Genomic DNA, 25,499 nt, shown 5'->3' with positions numbered 1-25,499 from the left:
TTTCTTGAGTGAATGATTTACCTTTATAACCACTTTATATAGTCCATGTAACATTTAGTATTCAGCCTCTTGTGCCTGAATGGTGCCCAAGTTAGGTAGGTTATCTATAAAAAGTAGTGCTAGTTAATCTATTAGAAACAAAATCAGTTCAATTCACAGAATATAATTTAGACTGCTTTATAGCTAAATAACCTTTGATACCTTATATATATTTTTTCACTAGGAACAGGATTTGATGGGGATCAGTGCCTTGGAGTTTATCTGCTAGAGATGGGGAAGAAGAAAAAACAAATTTTGCATGGTGATCCTCTTCCTCTTACAAGAAAATCCTACCTTGTATGGGTTGGATTTTCAGCTGAAGGCAAGATAAATTCATTTATTTATATTAAAGTCATTTTTCAAGAAGAAAATTGTTTTATTGTTTTTTCCTGATTAATTTCTTTATAGACAAATTGTTTAAATTTATTTTAATATGTTGGCAAAACTGGAAACTGGAATTGTTAGGCAAGGTAGCCATTGTTTTATATACAGGGTCTCTTTTTCGTGAGAATTCCGATTTAGAAAACTTACAAAGAAGTATATGAGGTCTGTCCAGAAAAAGTCCAACCATTGTTAATATAATGAAAGTGGTTTGCATGACACCTATGTAACCTGGCGGACAAGGAGGGTGGACTGAAATGCGCATGTGTGAACAATGATGATTTCACTGTACTAGTCAGTGGAGGCAGTAGACGCCATTGAGTGAGCATAAATACTGTGTGGTTGTCACATTCAAAATGACTGAGTAGAGCAACGAATCTGCATCCAATTTTGCATTAAGCTTGAACATTCCTCAGCAGAAACTGTTCAGATGATTCAGAAGGTCACAGGTATGGGCAACTGGTGATTGGCAGCTTCAGCACAACAACACACCCACTCATGCATCATGTCTCATGCGGAGTGTTTTGGTGAAACATCAAATCACCCAGGTGACTCAGCCCCGCTACAGGCCAGATGTGGTGCCCCGCAACTTCTGGCTTTGCCCAAAACTAAAATCACCTTTGAAAGGGAAGAGATTTCAGACCGTCAGTAACATTCCAGAAAATACAACGGGGCTACTGATGGTGAATGGGAGAAACTGTGAGATCCCAAGGCACCTACTTTGAAGGGGACAGAGGCATGATTGTCCTATGTACAATGTTTCTTGTCTCTTCTTCAGTAAATGTCTCTTTTTCATGTTACATGGCTGGATATCTTCTGGATAGACCTCATATTTTTCTGTAATTTTATTAAGATAACAAGGAGAAGATATAAATCAATAGTAAAGATGTGGCTATTCCAGGAGATTCTACACAAAAATCAGGAATTTTCTGCTGCTGTACTGCTACAGTAACCACTCGCCACATGTGGCTGCTGAACACTTGACATGTGGCTAATCTGAATTAGGCTGTGCTCTCCAGATTTTGAAGACTTAGTATGAAAAGATAATGTAAAATAATCTCATTAAAAATTATTTTAACATTTTACATGGTAAAATGATTATATTTTGGGTATATTGGATTTAATAAAATATAAATTAAAATTAACTTCACTTGCCCACATTTTCTCATGTGGCACTAGGAAATTAAAAATTACATTTGTGGCTCACATATTTCTGTTGGACAGTGCTGTTATAAACTCATAGATGATTTGAAGGACACTGAAGATTACTTTATTTTAAAGAGCCTGCTAACCCTGTCTCCTGGCCTAAATATTTCTATTAGGTATTTGTACCCTTCAGTTACATCATTAGAAACTCCAGTTTTATCTTTAAAACATCAACCATTTCTGGATATGTTTTCTGTTGGGATATTAGTCATTTGTACTCTTAATTATGTGACGACGAATAATTTCCATTCATGTAACTTTTTTTCCAATTACAAATCAGATCTAGACTCAGGAAACTGCTATTTGCAGAGGGAGTGGGCCGTGAAGTCAGAGATAAGAAAGGGGGTAATTAGGGAATTTGCTGTGCACTTCCTAACATGGGAGCAGAGTAGGTGGGAAACCAGGAAGCTTACTCCTTTCCTAGTAGGAATTGCTTACCTTGGAGTCGGGGGACAGAATAGTATAATAAGCCCAAGAGAAAGAAGAGGAAGGAATACTAAAGACAGATTCTGTACATCCTCTCCTTGTATCAGGCTTTGGTATTTTTCCAAGTCTCTTTTAACCAGGGAGGCTTCAGGTGTAAGTTTAACTTTTTTTCCGAAATTGGCTTTTGAAAATATTGCTGTGTTCCAGCAGATGGCATAGTTTTCACTGAAACTATTACTTTTTTCTCTTTATTTGGGTAAATTTCAGTATATCACAGGCATTTTTTTCCCCTTCTGTTAGGTCTTACATTATGTGTTTAATGAAATTTTGTGAGAAAATAAACTTGGATTATTTGCCTTTTTGTTTTGTTTTTTGCTGTTTACTTTTGAATTAAAAGTTGAATCATTGGTATGTATGTTTAAAATAGTATTTAACAAATATATAGCTATGTCTCCAAGTGATTCGTTTTTCTATTGATGTTATAGGTACCCCTTGTTTTGCGGATTCCGAAGGCATTGTTCGAATGCTGAACAGAGGGCTTGGTGATACGTGGACTCCTGTGTGTAATACAAGAGAGCACTGCAAAGGAAAATCTGATCACTATTGGGTGGTTGGTATCCACGAAAATCCCCAGCAACTGAGGTGGGATGTTAGAAAATGCTTTCTAAAGTGTACTTTTATTTGTTTTTCATCTTAGTTAATTTACTTGCTTTCTATATTTACTAAATTAGGAATTTGTTTATATTCATTGTGAAGTTTTCAACCAGTTGCCTGACTTGGAACTGATTGAACAAAATAGGAATTAAGTTTATTAGTGTGTCTGTAACATCATTTCTGTCTGATGATGGGGAAGTTCTGGATAGACGTGGCATTTCATCTTTTATCACAGCCTCTTATTTATTTTTCCTCACCCAAGGGCTTTTTTTTCTTTCCCATTGCTGTTAGGCAGGGAGAAAGAGAAACATCAGTGTGAGAGCTCAGTTGCCTCCGACACATGCCAGACCAGGGATTGAGGACTGAACCTAGGCATGTGCCCTAATTGGGAATTGAACCTACAACTTTTCAGTTACAGGATTACACTCCAACTGAGCCACACCAGCCAGAGCAGCTTCTTATTTTTAAGTATGATTTATAATCAAATATATATAATTCAGCTGCTTTTTGAGATTTTTGATAATTATTGGACTAGAGGAGAGAAATTTTAAGTTTATTGCAAGTGTAGAATTCTCAGTCCTTATAGTCTCTATTAAATATTGTGTTGAAGATTTCCTTCTTTTTTGACACCCGGTGTGAGGCAGAGTTGCATCCAACGCCCTAGACTCGGCTGGAAACTACTCTGTCCAGCAGAGGTTTCATGACCACGGCGGAACAAATCTATCCAGGACACTATGTCTCGGGGGTAGGGAGGTGGCTACCCTCTCTAGTGGAGAAACAGCAGCCAGACCTCCGTCCCTCATGCTTTTTATTGAGAAAGATACGCATGGGAGATACAAGGTCAAAATTCATAAATCATCAATAGCTTTCAGGTGCCTGGATTACAATTGACAATAACAGATTACAAGTTTCAGTACAGCAGGTACAATGACCAGTCTGTGCCAGGATCTATTAAACATCTTGACCCCACACTGGCACTAGGTTCAAGGTTTCATACATTCCTTGCTAGAGATTGTTTATACTTAATTAAGAGATAAAGAAGAGCAGAGCAAGTTCCAAAGCATAATAAGCATTCTTTAAATCCAATTCCAACGCAGCCTTTGTTGAGACTTAAAGACAAGCCGGGGGGGGGGTGGTGGCTAGTCAGGCTCAGGCCTGGGCTATAATTCCCTGAATTACAAGGAGCGGTTCCCCACACTGGTGTCTTCTTGGTCTAAGAGATTGTCAGTGACAAAGAGGTTTTTTTTCATGGAGCTTATAGTCTAGGAAGACAGAAAACAGAAACAACTAAATATTATTTACTACTTGGGATAAATGCCATTAATTAATCTGAGCCAGACCTATGATAGAGGATAACAGAAGGGCATGTTTTAGGAGGAGTGATCACAAAAGACTCTTAATAGAGGTAGCATTTAATATGAGACCTGGATGTCAAGGAGTCTTTATGGAAGAATGGGGTGAAAAGCAGTCCCTGGACAGTAAACAGTGTGCACAGAGACCCTGATGTCAGAAAGAACTTGATGCGTTTGAGAAATTGAAAGGATCTAAATGTGGCTAGCTTATAAGAATCAGGAGTGATGAGAGGGGGCATAAATTCAGGATGATATCAGAAAGGTAGACATTTTAAATTATAGTCCATGGTAGAGAAGTTTGGATTTTTTTTGAACGGTATCAGGAAGCCATTCAAGATTTTTATCCAGGGGAATATTGTAATTTGATGTATGCTATAAAACAAAAAATATGATGTTAAATGGATTGGCAGGGGTATGACTGGAAGGAGGAAGGCCAATTTTCAGTGAGTGGGTTCATTCCTTTGGGGGGTGTTGGGAAATGTGGGGTGTTGTTTTTAGTTGTGACAATGATAGGGGGTTACTGTAGCATTTATAGAGAGCTGGGGCCAGGGTTGTTAAACATCTCATAGTATGTAGAATGGTCCTTCTCAGCTAGAGATTTTCCCAAATGCTTTCTGTGCTGTCATTGAGGAACACTGAGGAAGACTGTAGTTATCTGGCTGAGCTAAAACAATGGCTGGAACTAGTGTCGGGGCAGTGGAAATGAAGAAAAGCAGATGCAAAATAGAAACAGTAGGATTTGCTATTAGATTGGGGATTGGGAGTGAGAGAGAAGAATCAATGGCATCTGTATGTCTAGTTAAAAGCAGCTAGATGGATAGATGAACTATTTAAAGAAATAAGGACAATTAAAATGAATTCTCTCATATGTGTGTTAAGTTTGAAATGCAAACTATCCAAATGGAGCTTTCAAGAAGGTATTTGATATGTAATCTGAATTCTGAGGAGAAATTTTGGCTAGAGATATAAATTTGGGAGCCACCAGAATATAGAAGGTATTTGAAGTCCTAGTAATAAATTAGGTGACTAAGCAAGAAGAAAGAAAGAGGGAAAATGGTCTCAGAACCCAACCCAAAGAAATTTCAACATTTAGAGCTCAGGTATTAGAGAAGGAACTTCTGCATGAGAGAAAAAGAGGATTAGCTAGACAAGTAAGAGAAAAATCATCTGAAGAGTATCATATAATAGGCGCTCTAAGTGGAGACTTATTTCAATAAAGAGGCAATAGTGAGAAAGGGAAATAGAAATGGCTTTCAGATATATGAAAAGATGATTGATGTCACTAAAAATAAGATAAATATAAATCAAAACTAAAAATTCTCTTTTTACCTATCAAATTGGAAAAATATAAAAATCTGATAACACTGTTGGTGTTGGTGAAATAATTACATTTACATATTGCTGATGGGAGTACACGTTGGTTAAAATCCCTGTGGACGGCAATTTGTCGAGAACTACCAGAATTAGAAGTGCCTTTGTCCTTTGACCCAATAATTCTGCATTTAGGATTTGTCCTACAGATATACTGGTGCTTGCTATTTAATGTATGATACATGGACAGCATCAGCATCATCAGGGAGATGGCAAGAAATGCTGAATCTCAGGCATCACATCAGACCTACTGAATGAGAATCTGCATTTTAACAAGATCTTTAGTTGATTTGTGTGCACATTAAAATTTAAGAAATACTGCTGCTAACAAATGTGGGGAATGAAACATGTGAAAGGTATCTTACATAGAAGGGTTGTTAATATTAGCAAAAGATTGGAAACCTAAATTTCCATTAGAAGGATAGATAAATAAATTCTGTACAATTATTTATACACTAGAGTACTATGTAGTTTTTTTTAAGGGGTGAAGCAAATCATATGTGTGATAAGTGATGTGTATCCAGAATATAAACAGAACTCTTACAGCTTAAAAAAGACTCAATTAAAAAATAGGCAGCCCTTGTCAGGTGGCTCAGTTGGTTGGAATATTACCCCGTGTACAAAAAGGTTGCAGGTCTGTTTCCCAGTCAGGGCACATACTTAGGCTGAGGGTTCGATTTTTGGTTGGGATGTGTATGGGAGGTAAGCAGTCGATGTTTCTCTCTCTCTCTCTCTCTCCCTCCTTCTCTCCCTCTCTCTGCCTCTCACCCGCCCTTCTCCTGCCCCCTAAAATCAATAAGTATATCCTTGGGTGAGGATAATTAATTAAAAAATTAAAAATAATAACAGGCAAAGGATTTTGAATAGACACTTCTCCAAAAATATATACATGGCCAGTAAGCATATGAAAAGATTCAGTAGCATCAGCCATTAGGGAAATGCAAATGAAAACCAAAGAGATACCACTTCACATACACTAGGATGGCTACAGTCCAAAAAACAGATAATAACAGGTGTTAGTGAGGGTGCAGAGAAATTGGAACCCCCAGCCATTGTTGGGTCGAGATATAAAAATGATAGATTTTGAGTTTCTCAAAATGTTATAAACATAGAGTTACCATATGACCCAGTCGTTCCTCTCCTAGGTATATACCCAGGAGAGTTGAAACCACATTCATACAAAAATTTGTAATTGAATGTTCATAGATTTTGTCATAATAGCTAAAAAGTAGAAACAGTTCAAATGTTCATCAGCTGATGGGTAAGTTAAATGTGTATCCATACAATGGAATATTATTGGGCTATGGAAAGGGATGAAATACTGATCCATGCTACATGGACGAACCTTGAAAATGTTATGCTAAGTAAATGAAACCAGGCACAGAAGGCCACATACTGTCATTCCATTTATATCAACTCTTCAGCATAGGCAAATCTATAGATCAGAAAGTAATTAGTGGTTGCCAGTGTTTTGTAGGGAAGGGGCAGTGGAGAGTAGGGAGTGACTGCTGATGGGTGTAAGATTTTTCCTTGGGGTGATGAAAATGTTTTGGAATTAGATAGTGGTGATAGATGCACAACTCTGAAAATACTAAAACTGAATTGTACACTCTGATATCATATGGCTATGGTACATTCTGTGTGAACTTTGGTGTATGAATTATATCTTAATAATACTATTATAAAAAGGGTAAAAATGTTCTATGTAATGATGTGGGAAATACATAATTGTGTTTGCTTATATATGCCAAAGATTTCCTGGAAAAGTAAAAAAGGAAACTAACAATACTTACCTGGTAGAGGGAAACTCAGTGGATAGTATAGGAGACTTTTCTGTATTCTTTTTTATACTTTGTTCATTTGTATTACTTGTTCAAAAATTAAGTAAGCTGAAATTTTTTAAATGAAAGTAGTAATTCAATAACCAGAATCAGATAAGAATAGAAGTTCAAGAAGACTTCTTAATTTGGATACATGTAAGTTATTGGTAACCCTTATAAAAGTTCTTTTAGTGACATGATAAAATGTTAAATTCCAGATTGGGGTAGGCTGAGAGCATGTGAAGAAATAAAAGCATAATACATAGCCCTGGCTGGGTGGCTTAGTTGCTTGGAATGTCATCCCATATACAAAATGGGTTTGATTCCTAGTCAGGGCACATTCCTAGGTTGTGGGTTCGATCCCGTCAGGGCTTGTATGGGAGACAACTGATCGATGTTTCTCTCTCACATTGGTGTCTCTGTCTCTCATTCCCTTCCTCTCTCTAAAATCAGTAAACATACCCTTGGGTGAGTATTTAAAAAATGCATAATATGTAGATAACTCTTCTCAAGAAGTTCAGCTGTGAAGAGGAAGAGATGGGGGTAGTATCTAAAGAAGGCTATTAAAGGAGGAATTAGTTTGGGTGATTCTAGAGCATTTTTGTGATCTTTTCGCAATAAATTTAGTAAAGAAAGTGAGATTGACAATGTAAGAAAAGGAGGCAATCGAAGGAATGAAATCCTCAAAAAAAAAAGAAAGGTGATAGATTTTAGACCATCTGTCTAAAACAGGAAGGTAAGACATTTTATCATTTGTGAGAAGGAAGAAGATAGACAATTACAGATACATTTGGTCATTGAAGGGTGACAGAAATTCCTGTCTGATGGCTTCTGTTGTGTTGGCAGATTGTGGAGCAATGTTGAGGGTATTTTTGAAGGCAGTGATTGACAGTGTGGGATGTTGGAGAAAACATGATCTTAGAAAATGCAAAATCAAACCTAATAGAGAACCAGAGAGGAATTGATGGCTGATATTCCCATGTCTTAACTTTGCAGAATCTCCAAATACTCCATTATGGACATATTTAGTATCAAATGGACTATATTATTTAACTGTTTTTAATAGTTCTTAGGGTGTATGTTGTTCTCAGGAATTTTTTTGCACGTTATTCTCAGGAATCAAGTTATTTAGTAATTTGAATGAAATAAGTCACATTTTTATCATTAGATGTTACCTTTTGAACGTGTAAGGATTTTTACTGTTCCATCTAATGTTTATTCAAGTAAGATGATTTGTTTTGTCAGTAAATGTCATTATCTTGAAAAGGTATAAATATTTAATATTATCAGTATGCGTTTTTATGGTGAGACTTTTTCTTTAATCACAGGTGCATTCCTTGTAAAGGCTCTCGGTTTCCTCCCACCCTCCCACGCCCTGCTGTAGCTATATTACCGTTTAAGCTTCCTTACTGTCAGACTGCAACAGAGAAAGGGCAGATGGAGGTATGTGGAAGTCTTGCCTTGACACTAAATTTGATAGGGTGCTCCCTGTGACACAGCCATTGAAAAATTGTCCTGATGACCAGTATTGAGTATTCATTACTTTATTTTTTTTTATTTATTTTTTTAATTTTAATTTTTATTTTTTAAATGTGTGTTATTGATTACAGTGTTACATTTGTTCCAATTTCCCTTCCCTCTGCTCCCCTCCACCCGGTGGCCCCCCTCCCTCCCCTTGTCCCCCCTTTTAGTCCATGCCCATTGGTTGTGCATGTAGTTCTTCTCAACCTCTCTCTGTCTATTCCATTCCCTCCTACGATGTTTCTTAATTCCTATACCATCTCCCTCCCTCTCCCCCTTCCCCCTCCCTGCTGACCTCCCCCCAATATGCTCCCCATACCTATAGTTCTTTTTCCACTCTCGTTGCCTATTTAGTTTGCCTTTGTTTCAATTCCCTAGCTTCTGTTGTTTCTTGTGATGCAGTTTTCATTTTAGTGTTCATAGTTTTGATCCTCCTTTTTCTAAACCAGTTCCTTTAACATCTCATATAACAGTGGTTTGGATCTAATGAACTCTTTCAGTTTTATTTTGTCCTGGAAACACTTTCTCTGCCCTTCTATTCTGAATGACAGCTTCGCTGGATAGAGTATTCGTGGTTGTAGGTTTTGGATTTTCATTACTTTGAATATTTCTTGCCAGTTCCTTCTTGCCTGCGGGGTCTCCCTTGAGAAGTCAGCTGATAGTCTAATTGGGACCCCTTTGTACATGATTCTTTTCTTCTCTCTTGCTGCTTTTAAGATTCTTTCTTTATCTTTAACTTTTGAGAATTTGATTATAATGTGTCTTGGAGTGGTTCTCCCTGGGTCCAGTTTTTTTGGAACTCTCTGTGCTTCCTGGACCTGTAAGTCTGTTTCCTTCCCCAAGTTTGGGAAGTTCTGCTTTATTATATTTTCACATAATTTTTCAATTTTTAGTTCTTCTTCTTCGCCCTCTGGCAATCCGATCATCCGTATGTTGGATCTCTTATAGCTGTCCCAGAGGTTTCTGATCCTCTCTTCATTTTCTTTGCTTTCTGTTTCCTCTCTCTGCACTGGTTGACTGTTTGCTCCTTCTCTGTGTTCTGGTTTGTTGATTTGAACTCTGGATTTTATTTCCTCACCGTCTGTCTCGTATGTGGTTTTGTTCCTTTCAGTATGAGTGTTTTCCAATTCTTTCTCATCTTTTTCCAGATCTTTTGTTAATTCTGTAAGCCACCTGATAACAATGGCCCTGAACTGAGCCTCGGACAGGTTTCTTATTTGTTCACCTGTCAGGTTCTTCATCTCTTGCCTGGTGAGCTGCGCCACCGGGATTTCTGTAGTTGTCTGCCTCATTTTGACAGATGCATTTTGATTTCTTGGGCCGGCTATAGGGGGCAGTGCCTGTGTACTCGTCACAACCCAGCGACCGGCGGCGATCCGCAACCTTTCTCGCTGCGCTGTGGCACTTTGTCGTCACTGCCCAGCGACCAGTGGCGATCCGCAACCTATTTCGCAGCGCTGTGGCACTTTGTGTGGGGGCGGGGGTCCAAGATGGATTCCTGCTGTTATTCTGCTAGGAGACTGGGATCCGTCCTCCCGCCCTCTGGGTCTTGCTGTTTGAGGTGATGCGGTGGCTGCTTTTCCGAGCGTTGGGGTCGCGAGCTGCCGGGGTTAGACTGCAGCTGAGATTGCTCTCCCTGCCGCTGTCCCTGGTGCTACCGCAAACAGCACCACCCCCTTTCGCTCCCCCTACCTGCCCAAAGGGCGCTGCTGGTTTACAACTTCATACGATGGGCTTCTGTGTGGCTTTATTTTCTGGAATTTCTAGTTATCTTTTGTTTTGAAGTAGTTGTATTCCTCTCTAGTTGTAGAAGGAGACCGAGCGTGTCCGTCTAAGCCTCCATCTTGGCCGGAAGTCTGAGTATTCATTATTTTATAATTAAATAGATAGAGGTAGCAGAGAGGGAGGGGCACCTGATGGCCGTCACTGCCGCCAAGGACTTCGTCTGTGAGGATGTGGGTCCTGCCCGCAGCGCTCACTGTCAGGGCGGGGCGAGTCCCTAGAGTTTTGATGCACCCTAGTTCTAGGCCTGCATCATTAAAGTCATTTGAAATCTTGCAATTAGTTATTCTAAACAAGAAGCAAGTTGGCTTCTAAAAAACTAGTTTACCAAGTTCTCTGACCATTAACTATAATAGCTAGGTAACTGTTTTAAATGCTGTATTTCCCTGCCTTTCCCCTCTCCCCTTTTAAGGATAGGAGATAAAGTCAAGCCGTAGTATCCCATTAAGTAGAATTTGATGCAGTAGAGATGAGTATTTGAGAAAATGTTTTATTCAGAAACTGGCATGTTAAGGTAAATATTTAACATTTGCTTGGTATTAAGTGATAGTTAACCAACCAATTTTTCCTACTTTTGCAGGAACAGTTTTGGCGTTCGGTTGTGTTTCACAACCACCTTGATTATTTAGCTAAAAATGGTTATGAATACGAAGAGAGCACTAAAAATCAAGCAACGAGAGAACAACAGGAACTTTTATTGAAAATGCTTGCAGTAAGTAAAATGAATATACTGAAAAAATTCAAGTTAAATGCTTTTCTAAGTTTGAATCTCTTAAAGGTATGTGAATTAGCACTGAATTCCACAGCCTAGAATTCTCAAGTTGTATCCAGTGGTGTTTTTCTCTCTTAAAAAGGAAGTTCTGTTTCCCGGTTGATTTTGCATTTAAAATATTTAAAACATTATCTTGTATCTAAGATCATAGGCAGTAATAAACTGTTCTGGTGCCACCTCCCTTTTTGCTTTTGCCCACCGCTCTGGTTTAACAGGTCCTCCAAGCAATTTTGATGCTTAATAAAGTTTGAGAACAGGAGCTCCAGCTCGTGCTCTTACCTTACCCTGTGCAACAGAGTTCCTAAGTCTGCAAGGGTGTGCAGTCTTAAGAACTTCCATAAGGCTTTTAGAAATGCCTATTTTTTGTTACCCTCTTAGGTAACTGTGATGGTAGAAGTTTGTTTATAGCCAGTGACCATGTTTGGTGCCTGGGATATTTAAGTACTTTTACCTTTGGAGGTAAATGAACTCTTTGAAACATAAGGTTCACACTTGTGTCCTCACTCTAGGTTGGTTTATGGAGAGAAGTATAATATAATTTCTTCTCTGCTCATCTTGCACTAGGCTGTAAGTCCCTTGAGGGCAGCACCCACGCCAGGTACTTAGTGCTATCTAATACACAGTAGACCTCAGTATTTGAGAGAGTAAATGGTCGTGACTTTTCCTTTTAAAGCTGAGGGAAAGAGTTCTGAGGGAAAAGTGGTACCTAAGACCACAGAGCTAATGACAACTATAGTCTCCAAAAGATGGTTTTTACTACTGTCACCTCTGCAACACTGCCTTGAGTTTGGTACTAAAGGAATTTAGTTTATTCTAGAGTAAATTTTGTTCCTTTTATAAAGTGTCATTTGTGGTCTAGGAACTAACCTTTTTACTTCCTACAACACATACAAGGAACCATGTTTGCTTTGTTTACTATTTAGTCTTAAATGGAGCTTTTCCTCTGGAGCAGTGTTCCTCGGGGGGTGCTAGTAACTTTGGGGACTCGTCTTTAGTGTTCCTGGCCCCCTGGCAAATGCCTGTTCAACCTAGTTACTGTGGGAACCAGCAGGTCCTTAATGACATCATTTCACTCAATGTCAATAATGATGAGGGGAAAATCAACTCCTGGCAGGGGCCACTGTCTGTGTGGAGTTTGCATGTTCTCACATCTGGGTAGGTATCCCCCAGGTACCTCAGTTTTCTCCCACATCCTGAAGACATACACAGTAGGTGAACTGTGTGTCTGCATTGTCCCAGAGTGAGTCCGTGTGCCTGTGTGAGTGATTGCGTCCTGCAGAGGAAGGGTATTCTTTCAAGGGTAGGATCCCTTTTTGTGCCCTGAGCTACTGGGATAGACTGGCCACTCATGACCCTGAACTGGAATAGCAGGTTAGAAAATAATCATCTCACTCATTTTTATCAATCTTTCTTAAATATGTGTATAGCACACATTTATTTCAGTGTTTAATATTTGAACTATTTTGGGTCTTTATTTAGAAGTTTGGTGATGTTTTTATGACCAGAAATATGATGTAGGTACTTAACTCTTGTTTATATCAGTTAGCCTGTAATAAAATTGGTTTCTTATATGTCCTTTAGCTTAAAGTCGCAGTTTTCAGGAATCCATCAACCATGTTAAACGAAGACTTACTGTACTCCCTTTTATTTCTAAATGCCCTCTGAGGCAGAGTACCAACCCTGACTGAGAAGTACTTCTTATAGATAAGTGATAATAGAAAACTTGAGAAGGACATGCAAGTGAATATCTAAAGTTTCTGTCTGATGAATCAGACATGGGATGTCCAAGTAACAAAATATGTAGTCCTTTTCCCTATGAATTATGAGACCCTTAATAGTCTTCAAAGTGTTAATTTTTCTCACATCGTACTTGAGTTGCCTCACTTTGAGTTGTCAAAATTCATACCAAAAGAAAACTAGGCAGTGTTTTCTTAGAGATGTTAAGTGAATGCCCTTTGTTTTATATTACTAAGTATAAAAATACAAAGCAAGAAAAAGGAAATTGTTTGCTAATTTTGAAGTTGTATAACTGTTTCTGGTCATAGACAATCACACTTTTTTTTTTCCAATCCTCACCTGAGGATATGTCCAGGGGGAGAGGAAGGGGGAGAGTGGAGGAAGGAGAGAGAGGAGAGAGAGAGAGAGAGAGAGAGAGAGAGAGAGAGAGAGAGAGAGAGAGAGAGAGAGAGAGAGAGATATTGATGTGAAAGAAACATTGATCAGTCACCTCCTGACCAAACCAGCAGCCTGACTGGGAGTCAAACCTGCGGCCTTTCGGTTTATGGGCCAACATTCCACCCAACTGAGCCACACCAGTCAGGGACACAATAACATTTTAAAATTATTGGATAAACCTGCTGTCCCCACCTAAATTCACATAGTTGCTTTTGTGTGCCAATTCTGGGCAAAGTAATAACAAATAAATCATTTATAATTTTATTCCTTCTTTGAATTTGCTACCCTATTTGGTGAGGGTGGGAAAACAAATTTAGGAGAACCACATTTGAATTTTAAATGAATCTCTTACTTTCCTTGCATGAATAGCTTAAAATGATATACCATAGTTCATTGGATCTAAGCTACTGTTGATCGTAAAGTGCACCATTATTTTATTCATTTAAGCCACTGAGACAAAAAATAAAAAATGCTGCCAATTAAACTCTGACCTACCATGGATTGTAACACACTTCCCAATTTCAGAGATGTTAAAATCAATGCAATGTGGTATTTAGAAAGCTCTTTTCTCAGTTTTACTAGTAGTTTCACGTGATTTGATTTTGTTGTTGTTTCGTTTTGTTTTATTTTCCTTTTTGGGCTAGCTTTCCTGTAAACTGGAGCGGGAATTTCGTTGTGTGGAACTTGCAGATCTGATGACTCCAAATGCTGTGAATTTAGCCATTAAATATGCTTCTCGTTCTCGGAGATTAATATTGGCCCAAAGACTTAGTGAACTGGCTGTAGAGAAGGCAGCAGAATTGGCAGCAACCCAGGTGGAAGAGGAGGAAGAGGAAGAAGATTTCAGAAAAAAGCTGAATGCTGGGTAGGAATATTCAGTTTTTAAATTTTTTCTTTACCATTTTGAATATTAATTTTGTCTTTGCATATAGCTCTTTATTGAATAGTATTATCTTTTTAGTTACAGTAATACTCCTACAGAGTGGAGTCGTCCAAGGCTCAGAAATCAAGTTGAAGAAGCTGCAGAAGATGCTGGAGAAGACGCTGAAGAAGCTGATGATACTGGAGAAGCTGATGATATAGAAGAAAAATCAGAAACACCTAAGCAGGGTGAGATATGTTTCTAAGGCATTTTGAAGATGATGAATGTCATGTGTGGGGCTTTCCCTAATTTACTGAGCCAGGAAAGTTGAATATGGTAATCCTGCTTATCCATGGTTTTGATTTTCATGGTTTCAGTTACCCATAGTCAACTGTGGTCTCAAATATTAAATGGAAAATTCCTGAAATATATAAATCATAAGTTTTAAATTATGTCATTCTGAGTAGCATGATGAAATATGGCTCCGTCTGATCCATCCTACCAGGGATGTGAATTATCCCTTCATCCAGTATATTTACACTGTATATATGCGCTATCCACCCATTAGTCACTTGGTCATTCACATATCAGATCAAATGTGGTATCGCAGTGCCTGTGTTCAAGTAACCATCATTTTACTTAATAGTGGCCCCAAAACATGAGAGTCATGATGCTGGCAATTCAGATATGCAAAAGAGAAGCTATAAAGTTCTTCCTTTAAGTGAAAAGGTGGAAGTTATTGACTTCATAAGGAAAGAAAAAATTGTATGCTGAAGTTGCTAAGATCTATATTAAGAATGAATTTTCTTGTTCCTGGCCTGAGTAGAGTTGCATCTGGTTTGGTGGTGCTAATCTCATATCAGCCAGGGACAAAGTAACTCCTTGTTCATCCCAAGTTGGCTTTTGGTTTGTGCCCATGCCTGGTTCATGCCTTGGAGACATGGAAAAGAAAAAGAATGAATTTTCTTTCTGTGAAATTGTGACAAAGGGAAAAATTCATCCAAGTTTTGCTGTCACACCACAAAGTGCAAAAGTTACAGCCACAGTGTGTGGTAAATGCTTTGTTAAGATGTGCGTGGAAGATATGAACAGAAAATGTGCTCTGGTTGATGGCAGCCTGTGCACCTGAGCCTTTCGAAGACTTCAGCAAGGATCCCCTGAAAGGAGTGACCACGTTCACATAACTTTTATTACAGTATATTGTTGTAATTGTTGTATTTTATTGTTAGTTATCATTGCTAACTCTTACTGTGCCTAATTTATAAATTAAACTTTATCACAGGTATGTAGAGGAAGGGGCAAAAGTAGGTTTACAGTTGTGAGTATGTGAAAGTTTTATTCTTGTATTCTCATTTATTAATTATTGTATCATTTTTCATATGAACAACTGTAAACCTACTTTTGCTGCACCCTGTATGTATAGGAAAAAACATAGTACATATAAGGTTCAGTACTATTCTCAGTTTCAGGCATCTACTAGGGGTCTTGAAACATCCCTCATGGATGGGGGTGGCTGCTGTACCCATATTTTTTCAAGACATCTATCTTTTGATTATAGAGAATGACTTTATTTTCCCATTTACATTTATTATCTTAATTATTTTATAGGACAGAACCCATTTTCTAAAAGTGCAGGTTCATCTGATGTGCCATCTATTAAGTTAGGTAAGAAATATTTGTAATTTTGTGATATCAAGAAAATTTTGTAAGTAGTCTTTAAAGTGCTACATCTACCCAAATACACTTTATCCTTTGGGGCCTGGTATTTTGTTTGTTTGTTTGGGGTTTATTGTTTTTATCAGTGATCATGAAACTGCAGTCATTTAACAAATGTTTATTAAATGCCTATTGTGTGTCAGGTATTTGACTAGATGAGGGATACATGAAGTCAAGCAGACATGCATGTTTGATCCCTGTATAAAGTTTATAGTCCTGGTTGGCTTTTTAAGCTATATACATATATTACTGTGATTTTAAAAAATCTTTAAAAATGTGTACAGAGTATTAAAAGAGCATATAACAGGTGGCTGTAATTTATTCAGTGGTGGGAAGTGGATTGGGCTCCAGGAAGGCCTCATGGAGTATTGAAAGCAGATGCGTGAGCAATAAGTAAGGTGGGCAAAGGTGGGTGGAAGCAGAAGCAGAGACAAAACATGTGCGAAGACTTGTAAAGAGGGGTGTGAAGAGCACAGAATGCCAAGAAAAAATGATGCTGAATGGTTTTGGAGCAACGGCCAGGAGCCAAATCATACAGATTTATGTAGTCCATAGTAAGGATTTTGATCTTTATTCTAAGGTTGCTGGGAGGCTGTAGGTTTTAAGCAGGGGCATAGCATCCGCACTGCAGAGGAGGAAAGCGTAGGAAGAGACTACCGAGGCAGTCCGGGTGAGATTGCATAGTGGCTTGGACTACGGTAATGGTGATGGTAGGAAGAATGGGAAGAATTGAAGAGATAGTTCAGAAGATGATATAAAGTGTAGAAGTTGAAGGGTAAAGAATGACTGTTTCTTGGCTCCTGTACTTGAATGAATGATGCCGCCATTTACTGAGTCAGGAAACACCAGGGGAATGCAGGCTTAAATAGGAAGATGATGAATTACTATTGGATGTTTGGGTCAGGAGCTCAGGAAAGTGGTATCTCTGGGAAGGAGATATAGCACGAAAGTCACTGGCATAAGTTTAGCAGTTTAAACCATGGGCATGGGTAAGGGAGCATTGGGGAAGGATGTAAAGTGAGGAGAAAAATGAGCTTAGGCCTAGGGAATCCCCAACATCTAAACATGAGGTAGAGGAGGAGGGGGGGTAGCCATTAACAGAGAGTAAGGCCAGAGAAGAGGTAAGCAAGGGTAATGCAGTATCTGAGAAATCAAGGAAGGAGACAGTATCAAGGCAAAAGGATTACTCAGCTGTGTCGTCGGCAGCCGTCCCTCTCGAGAGACGATGGTGTAGCTTCTTAAGAGTCTATCTGCACCGCCGAGAATGGCTGTGCAGTCCGACTCGGGAGTGACACGGTATCTGTCTCCTCCCGTGTTGAATCGACATCTTGCGATGACGCTGGAGTGTCCTCTCCAGTGAAGCTGAAGCTACAGAGCCTGGGCAGGGTGATATGGAGGGTCTGCTGTTGCCCATGCAGCAGACCCCCCCTCTCTTCGCAGCTGAAGGGTCCAAGGGAAAGACGGAGTCAATACAGCTTGGCTTCAGGTGCGCCGCAGGAGTTGCCGGTGTTGACTACAACGTCAAACCGCCTTAGGGACCCCGGCTCCGGATTTTCTGTCGGGGTTTACTCCCTTAGCCTTTCCCCTGAAGAGGTATGCCGCAAGGCAGCGGAGGTTTTTTGGAGTCAGAGTTTTCCTTCTCTGATGTGCCCTGACTGGAAGATCGAACCAGCGACACTTAGCTCACAGGCCGACGCTCAATCCACTGAGCCAAACCAGCCAGGGCTGACTCAGCTGTGTACAATGCTGTTAAGAGGGAAAATAAGATGATGACTGAAAAGTATGCACCAGATTTGGCTGCACAGAGTTTTACTGAGTTCTTAGCAAGAGCGGGTTCTGTAGGGTAGTAGGGCTGGAAGCCATGTTACATTGGATGTTGGAGCATGTGAGCAGTGAGGAAATGGAGTAGCATGCAGACAGCTCTTGAGAAATTGGGCTGTATGTGGGGAGGTGAGAGAAAAGGGTGGCTGGAGGGGATGTAGGGTAGAGAGGATTTGTTTCTTTGTTTAAGTTGGGAAACTTGAATAGCCAATAAGGAGGGAAAAGTCAAAGATGGTGTAGCCATTGATAGGACAAGTGTCTTGACAAAGGAGGGGTGAGATGGAGAGCACAAGGAGAGGAATTCCTAACCATGGTAAAAGGAGAAAAGAATATTTCTCTATCAGAGTGTATATTTCATATTGGCAAGTTGCAGTAGTTCCCATCTAATAGCTTTTATTTTGTTTTGTAAATAGGAAGGAGGTCATATGTAGTTAATAGTTTTAAAGATACAAAGTACATTTCTTTTTATATAATACAGATTAAAATCCTCTATTATTACAGAAGTCAGAAGTCCTCTATGTTTTACCATTATTAAGTGAGGGTTTCTTTCTTATTAAAGGTGCAGTTACCTCTGGCAACCAAGGACGAGTAAACCCCTTCAAGGTAAACACTTTCCAGTGATATTTTCTATTTAAAATATATTTCCATACAGAGAAATATTTTCAAACCACCCTATGGCCCTCCCCAGGTTGGAAGCATTAAAGGCTGCAGCAGATCTTTGTGAAAACAAAGACAAAAGCAGCACAGGTTCACATTATATTTCCTACTTATCTTCTAAGTACCTGTTTTTCTTGGGGATGTGGTATTTGGGAATATGTGGATTAGCCTTAATTTGGATTGTACCAAATTTATTCATTTTAAAAAATGAGACTACAATACAAACTTAACCAAAATTTTAAGGAAAAATAAATTTATTGGAATTCTTTTTCTTTAAACATAAACTGTTAACACAAGTTTATTCTTTAGGTATCGACCAGTTCCAAAGAGCCAGCCATTTCAGTGAATTCAGGACGTTCTGCTAATATTTTAGACAGTATGAACAAATCATGCAAGAAATCTGCACTTAATCGAGCTACAAATCAAGAAGGGTCTTTAGTAATAAAGCCTCTAGTTCCAAAGCCAAAGTCTAAGCAGGTACTGTTTCAATCACCCACATCTGCAATAAGCATCACGTGATCTGTTTGTCTTCCTTTAGTTCACCATTTCAGGTGGGGGACAGGAGGGCTCCGGCTGTTTAATTGATTGTCTAGTGAGGGGAGAGGTTTTCAATTCTGGATCTGCTCCAGAATTACTTTTAAAAAATATATATATCTCCAGACCCTGGGGACTTGGGCACCTATGTGTATTTTAATTTTCCAGGTGATTCTGATGCATATCTCTATTTAATGACAACTGGTGTAGCACCTGGCTCTCATCTTTCCTTGTTCTGTGTTCTGATTGTGCCTCCCAGATTTCATCCCATATTTGTCAGCAGGAAATTAGATCTGTTGCTTATCTTTCCTATTTCATATACCTTGATTTATTTAAAAAACATGGGATTTGAAGTATAGTTTTTGTGAGTGTGCATGCTTATTTTCTGAAAACTTAAGGGCTTAACATGTTAGTATAAGAATTCTAAATAGTTTTAAATACTTTTTCACATTCTTCAAAACTTGTTTGTAACAGATAGAATCATACTTGACTTTGTTGTGGCACTCATGTTTGTTGTTACAGGCATCTGCAGCATCCTATTTCCAGAAAAGAACTTCCCAATCTGATAAGACTGAGGAAGTAAAAGAAGAAAATCCTAAAAATTCATTATCTGAAACCCCAGCTATATCTCCTCAAAACACTGAAAACCAAAGGTCAGTACATAGAGAAATTTAGTATTCGCAAGACACAGTCTCTCAATAAAAGGCATATAGAAGCAGCAGAAAACTTATGCAGCTCTGTTATTTGTTACTATAAATCACACACTGACACTGGTTGTGGGTATTCTGAATACTTATATATATTTTTTTAATATTTTATTTAAAAAAAATTTTATGTTATTTTATTTTATTTATCTGTTTTTAGAGAGGGGAAAGGAGAAAGAGAGAGAGAGAAACATAAATGTGTGGTTGCCTCTCATGCGCTCCCTCCCAACTGGGGACCTGGCGTGCAACCTAGTTATGTTCTCTGACTGGGAATCAAACCAGCGACACTTGGTTCGTGAATACTTATAATTTTAAGGAAGTCACAAATACTGATATATGTCTATTTACATTACTTATTAAAGTATGCTTTGATGAATTGATGTGTTTTAAATTATAGATACATTTTATTAGGAAGCTATATTTTATAATTAAGTTCTTTTTGGCAGAAACATAGTCAAAAGTGGTGTGATGAAGAGTAAATCTCTTTTCCTATTTACCTAGTGCCTCTCTCCACAAATAGTCACTGCAATAAGTTTCTTAGATAGCCTTCCAGAATTCATCTATGCATGTACAAACACTTACTATGGGTCTTTTTAGTTTTATAGAAATGGTGGCATAGACATTGTTCTGTACCTTGCTTTTTTTTTCACTTAGCAGCTTTTGCAGGTCATTTCAAAGTACTAGACAAAGAGTTTCATCTTCTTATACTCATTGAATGGATATAGCATAATTTACTTAGTTCTCTACCGGTAGAAAAAAGATTTTTGATAGTACAAATAGTACTGCAATGAATAACTTTATATGAATGTCACCTCTCACGTAGACATATAGCTATGGATTCCTATATGGTTCAAGTTAATGTGAACTTGTAATTCTGATAGATATTGCCAGATTGTTCTGCATTGATGTTATCATTTTATATACCCTAGCAATATGGGAGTTCCTGTTTGTCCACCATCGCAGTATATTGCCAAATTTCTTGATCTCTGGTATGCTACATTTGTTTAAAATGCATCAATTAAATTGAAAAAGTCACCATTTTATTTTTACTATTATGTTAACCAGTTTGATTTGAGGGGGTAGCTATGTTGATTTTTTTTTTTTCTGTTTTGTTCTGAATTTAATTTATATATTAAACTAAAAATTTTAAGAAGATTCAGTTTTTTATACTATAATCAACTGGATATACAGAGAAAACATACTTGTAAATATTAAATATTTGCATTAAATCCTTACTTGTGACCTAAAGACAACTGTGTCAGAAGTAAAATCTAATAAAAGTGATCAGTGTGCTACGTCCATGTTTTATATAATGATGGTACAAGAAAGGACCCACACTCCCAGGTAAGCTGTGAGCGCCAGGGTCAGAAGATGGCTAAAAAGCTTGAGAGAAATCCTGAAGATTTCCAATAGCTGGTTTGGGAAGTGGAGAAAGAGCCTACCAAGGTTACATGGAAAAATTTTACTGGGCCAGATGGACTAAGTGAGATTGGAGACCTTGAGCCTGTCAGCATTTAAAAAGAGTTGAACCCTGGCTGGTGTGGCTTAGTGGATTAAGCGCCAGCCTGTGAACCAGAGGGTCATGGGTTGGATTCCTAGTCAGGGCATGTGCCTGGGTTTCCAGCCAGGTCCCCAGTTGGAGGTGCTTGAGAGGCAACCACACATTGATGTTTCCCTCCCTCTCTTTCTTCCCTCCCTTCCCCTCTCTCTAAAAATAAATTTAAAAACAAACAAAAAAAAAAAGAGTTGAGAGTGTAGAATTCATGTTTGCTGTACTTGGAAAATACAAGTGTGTGTAATCCCTTTTAGCTGACCTTACAAAGAATTTTTCAGTTCATTATTCCTGCTGGCAGTTTTAGTATATGTAATGAGTATTAACAAGTATAATTAATTGCCTCTCTCTTACTTTACACAGCTATGCAAATAGTAATGGTTAATTACTAAACTAAAAAATCATAAAGCACTTTAAACTGTATTTCAAGTATGACATTTTTTCCACATGATTTTGCTATTTTAGGCCAAAGACTGGGTTCCAGATGTGGCTGGAGGAAAACAGAAGTAATATTTTGTCTGACAATCCTGACTTTTCAGATGAAGCAGACATAATAAAAGAAGGAATGCTTCGATTTAGAGTATTGTCCACTGAAGAAAGGAAGGTAAGGATAATTGTGCTGAGGCTGAGATCTCAGTGAATTCACAAATTTTTAAAATTCTTACAGAAAATAGCTTTTTCTGTTTTTGAAAATTGAATACATTTCAGTAAACTTTGGGTGCAGAGAAAATCAGATAACTAAAATGTCTGCATGGAACACATGGATATATAGTAGTTATCACTTAGTGCTAATGGTTAATTTGGGGGCAGGTATATTGTTTATATCTGTGTAAGTTTCTGTATATTATAAGTTAGGGGAATACCCTAAGAAAAAGTCCATTTGTTATGAATTAAATGCAGATAAAATTAATAAATAAAAATGAAGTTAATTCATATTTTTAGACTGGTACTTTAGGGTCTTATAAGCAGAATTTTTAAAAATGCTACTTACTTACACTGAATACTGATTCTGGGGGAAAAGCTGGTATTCAGTTCCAACCTGTCACATGGAAATGAGAACAAGCTTGTACCAATTGCTCCTCATGTAAATTTCTGCCCTGTGAAGGAAGGCTAGGAGCAGCTTTCTATTGCAGGGGGAAGGAATGTGTGTAGTATCTCAGTTAAATCCTGGGACTTCACTTTCCCAGGATGGCAGTGTGTAGCATGGGCACTTAGTGACAGATTCTTGCTGCGATAAACTGGGTTTTATGAGTAAAGGTATTGTAAAATGAGGAAGCAAGAAACTGGTCTAGCCATTTAGAATATCATCAGCAACTTTGTGTTTCTCATTTTTAATTGGTGTAAAAAAGATAAAGATTCTAAAGAATTAGGTAAAATGGCACCTGAATGAATCAGACCTTATGTAGCAAAAGGAAGCAACTTGGCAAAAGTTGTGATTGTTTTTGAATACTTAGAATTGTAATCAATATCTTTAAGATAAACCTTAAACATTTACTTACATCCAGTTTGTTCATGTGAGAAATTCTACAGCTTAAAGGCTCCCTTTTCTACAATAAATAAAAGGGGAAGAATATAAAGTAGGAGGAGTAGGAACTACTATAAATTAAAAGAGATTTAAGAGACAGATGAAATGAGTGAAGCTTGTTAGGTTTTTGGTTAGTGAACAGAGGCCAATCCCCAAAGAATATATACTATTGGAATGAAGAACAGAGTGCTTACTGCCAGGAGGTGGGGCCTTGGTGAGGAGTAAGGGCAACATGATGGATACTTGTGATGGAACTGTTTTGTGTTTTGAATGTGATGATAAATACATAAACCTACAGTAGAATTAAACACACACACTCACACGAGTAGAAGTGAAAAGGGATTTTTGATGTTAGTATCCTTGCTATGATACAGCACTACAGTTTTGCAAGATTCTACCATGAGGGGGAACTGGGTAAAGGGTACATGGGATCTTTCTGTATTATTTTCTATAACTGCATGTGAATCTACAATCTCAAAATGAAAAGTTTCACTTTAAAAAGTACTTCGCACTTAATATGGTTAGATACAAGCAGAGTTTAGATTGAAATATTATAGAGCCAGAATGTAAAATTTTTTAAATGTGCTCTGCAATTAAGTAATAAATTTCTTAATGAGAATCCTTAATGATTAGCTTAACAATTCAAGTGCTAATTATGCTACTTTATATACAGGAATGTTACCTGAAAAAAATTTTTTTAAATAATTTTCTTCCTATTTCTTTGTTATTGAGTAAAAAAACTTTCTCCTCCAATATTTTGACAAAGGCGTGGACTGCTAAGGCCAAAGGCGGAACTGCAAGTGATGGAGCTGAAGCAAAGAAGCGAAAACATGTGGCCGATGAAAGTCAAGAAACTGAATGCCAGAAAGAAAAAGCAAAGGAGAATCTGAATTTGTCTAAAAAGCAAAAACCTTTAGATCTTTCTGCGAATCAGAAACTGTCAGCCTTTGCATTTAAGCAGGACTAGAGTAAGGAAGTAGCCTTAGGAAAGTAATGGCTTTTTTTTACTTGTCTTTGATGAATCTGGACTTTAAAAAAATCTTTAGGAAATGCTATATATTTTTTAAAGAGTTTAAAGACAGTTGTTTGTGTTTGTAAGATAATGTAGTAATTATACTGGTGTAGGTAACAGGGAATGTGTACAAACTATCATTTCTGCAGATTGCTCTGTCCCCCAAAAGGAGGGCCATTCAGAAGCTTTGTGATTGTGGTCACTGATTTGAGGCCTCTAGCATGTCCCAACAAAAGCCAGTTTGATTTTGTTCTTTACCTTTAAAACCATGAGAAGCCAAGGTCTTAAAACCTCTGAGCATTGAAATACCTTGCAGGGATTTCCTCTGTTGGCTTATGTCATGTGCTGGGAACAACTACTGTAGCTGTCTTCCCAAGTGTGTTACCACAGACTGACTGCTCTCTGCCCATACTGGACCTAGGGGCTGTGTTTTTTAATATGGGCCCTAAACATGTAAATCATTTTGTACATGAGACTTTTGTTTTTAAAATTTCTTTGTATATGGCTTTTAAATGTCTGCGTAGCCTAGTTTTTTAAAAAAGTAAATAAAGTTTTCACATTTCCATATATAGCTTGTTATGGCCTTAACATTGTATTTCCATGGGATGGAAATGTTCCTAAAAATATGTTTTATATGTATTACCGTGATTTTCTCTACCACCCCCCACCCTGCTATACATTGTACACACTGAAGAGAAGAATTGAAAATAGTATTTTGATAGTATGCAGCCCCAGGCTTAGTGTGCTCCTGGTAAGGTACTCTGGTTATCATTGTCAACAGTACTTTCTGAACAAGTCTTTTTTTTTAAAATTATTTATTTATTTGTCTGTTTGTTTATTTATTTATTTATATTTTTAGAGATAGGGGAAAGGAGAAAGAGAGGGAGAGAAACATCACTGTGTGGTTGCCTCTCACTCACGCCCCCAACTGGGGACCTGGTGTGCAACCTAGTCAGGTGCCCTGACTGGGAATCAAACCAGCGACACTTGGCTTGCAGGCCGACGCTCAATCCACTGAGCCACGCCAGCCAGGGCTGAACAAGTCTTTGAAGACTTGATAAGAGAGTAAAGAATTAGAGGAAATGTTTAATTTTCTTTTATTTTTAATTTTGAGAAACAAGGTTTAATTATTTCATACTTTATTGATTATTATTTTAACCAGAGCTTAATACAAATGCAGCCACTTAATGAGGGCAAGGTACAGGTGTGGGGATGGGTAGATAGTAGTAAAATAAAATCAGGTGGTTCAAAATTGAGGTTAATTTTATAGGTTGGAAGGAAAAATATATGTTGAAAATTTAGATGTATAGGAGCCAAAGGATATTCCTTATCTCACAATGATTAAGGTTACAAAGGAATACATTTATGATTTTTTAATTAGTATCTAGTTTTGAGAGACATTATAGCACAGTGGTTAAGAGCACAGATTTCAGTATCAGACCGCCCAGGTTTGAAAACCCACTGCAATACCTACCAACTGAATAACCTTAGGTAAATTCTACCTTTGCCAACTCATCTGTAAGATGGGTATAAGATAGTGTCTACTTCATAGGGTTACTTTGAGAATTACATGAGAAATATGCACTCGGCTCCTAGCACATAGTGATGTTTAATATA

At 38.0% G+C, this 25,499-nt stretch overlaps 1 protein-coding gene and 1 non-coding gene across 2 annotated transcripts in view; both read left to right on the top strand.

The window, feature by feature from the left end:
• WDHD1 (WD repeat and HMG-box DNA binding protein 1) overlaps positions 1 to 24,449 on the top strand; it is a 62,505-nt gene extending 38,056 nt beyond the window's left edge. The window contains exons 14-25 of the mRNA XM_090270908.1: positions 224 to 361; positions 2,538 to 2,694; positions 8,578 to 8,692; positions 11,133 to 11,264; positions 14,144 to 14,364; positions 14,461 to 14,609; positions 15,970 to 16,026; positions 18,458 to 18,501; positions 18,865 to 19,032; positions 19,612 to 19,742; positions 21,811 to 21,949; positions 23,637 to 24,449. Of these exons, the coding sequence (XP_090127034.1) occupies positions 224 to 361; positions 2,538 to 2,694; positions 8,578 to 8,692; positions 11,133 to 11,264; positions 14,144 to 14,364; positions 14,461 to 14,609; positions 15,970 to 16,026; positions 18,458 to 18,501; positions 18,865 to 19,032; positions 19,612 to 19,742; positions 21,811 to 21,949; positions 23,637 to 23,837 (1,652 nt within the window). The 3' untranslated portion in view covers positions 23,838 to 24,449. The remainder of the gene's footprint in view (positions 1 to 223; positions 362 to 2,537; positions 2,695 to 8,577; positions 8,693 to 11,132; positions 11,265 to 14,143; positions 14,365 to 14,460; positions 14,610 to 15,969; positions 16,027 to 18,457; positions 18,502 to 18,864; positions 19,033 to 19,611; positions 19,743 to 21,810; positions 21,950 to 23,636) is intronic.
• On the top strand, positions 15,170 to 15,305 carry LOC150016792 (small nucleolar RNA SNORA48). Its single transcript, XR_016510364.1, has one exon. It is a non-coding gene; the product is annotated as a small nucleolar RNA SNORA48 (small nucleolar RNA).
• Positions 24,450 to 25,499: the final 1,050 nt, after the last annotated feature.

The sequence above is a fragment of the Furipterus horrens genome, unplaced genomic scaffold (assembly GCF_987537825.1).
Source record: "Furipterus horrens unplaced genomic scaffold, mFurHor1.1.pri manual_scaffold_3, whole genome shotgun sequence".
Lineage (NCBI taxonomy): Eukaryota > Metazoa > Chordata > Mammalia > Chiroptera > Furipteridae > Furipterus > Furipterus horrens.
The sequence above is the reverse complement of the archived record's forward strand: the minus strand, read 5'-3'. Positions and strand labels throughout refer to the sequence as shown.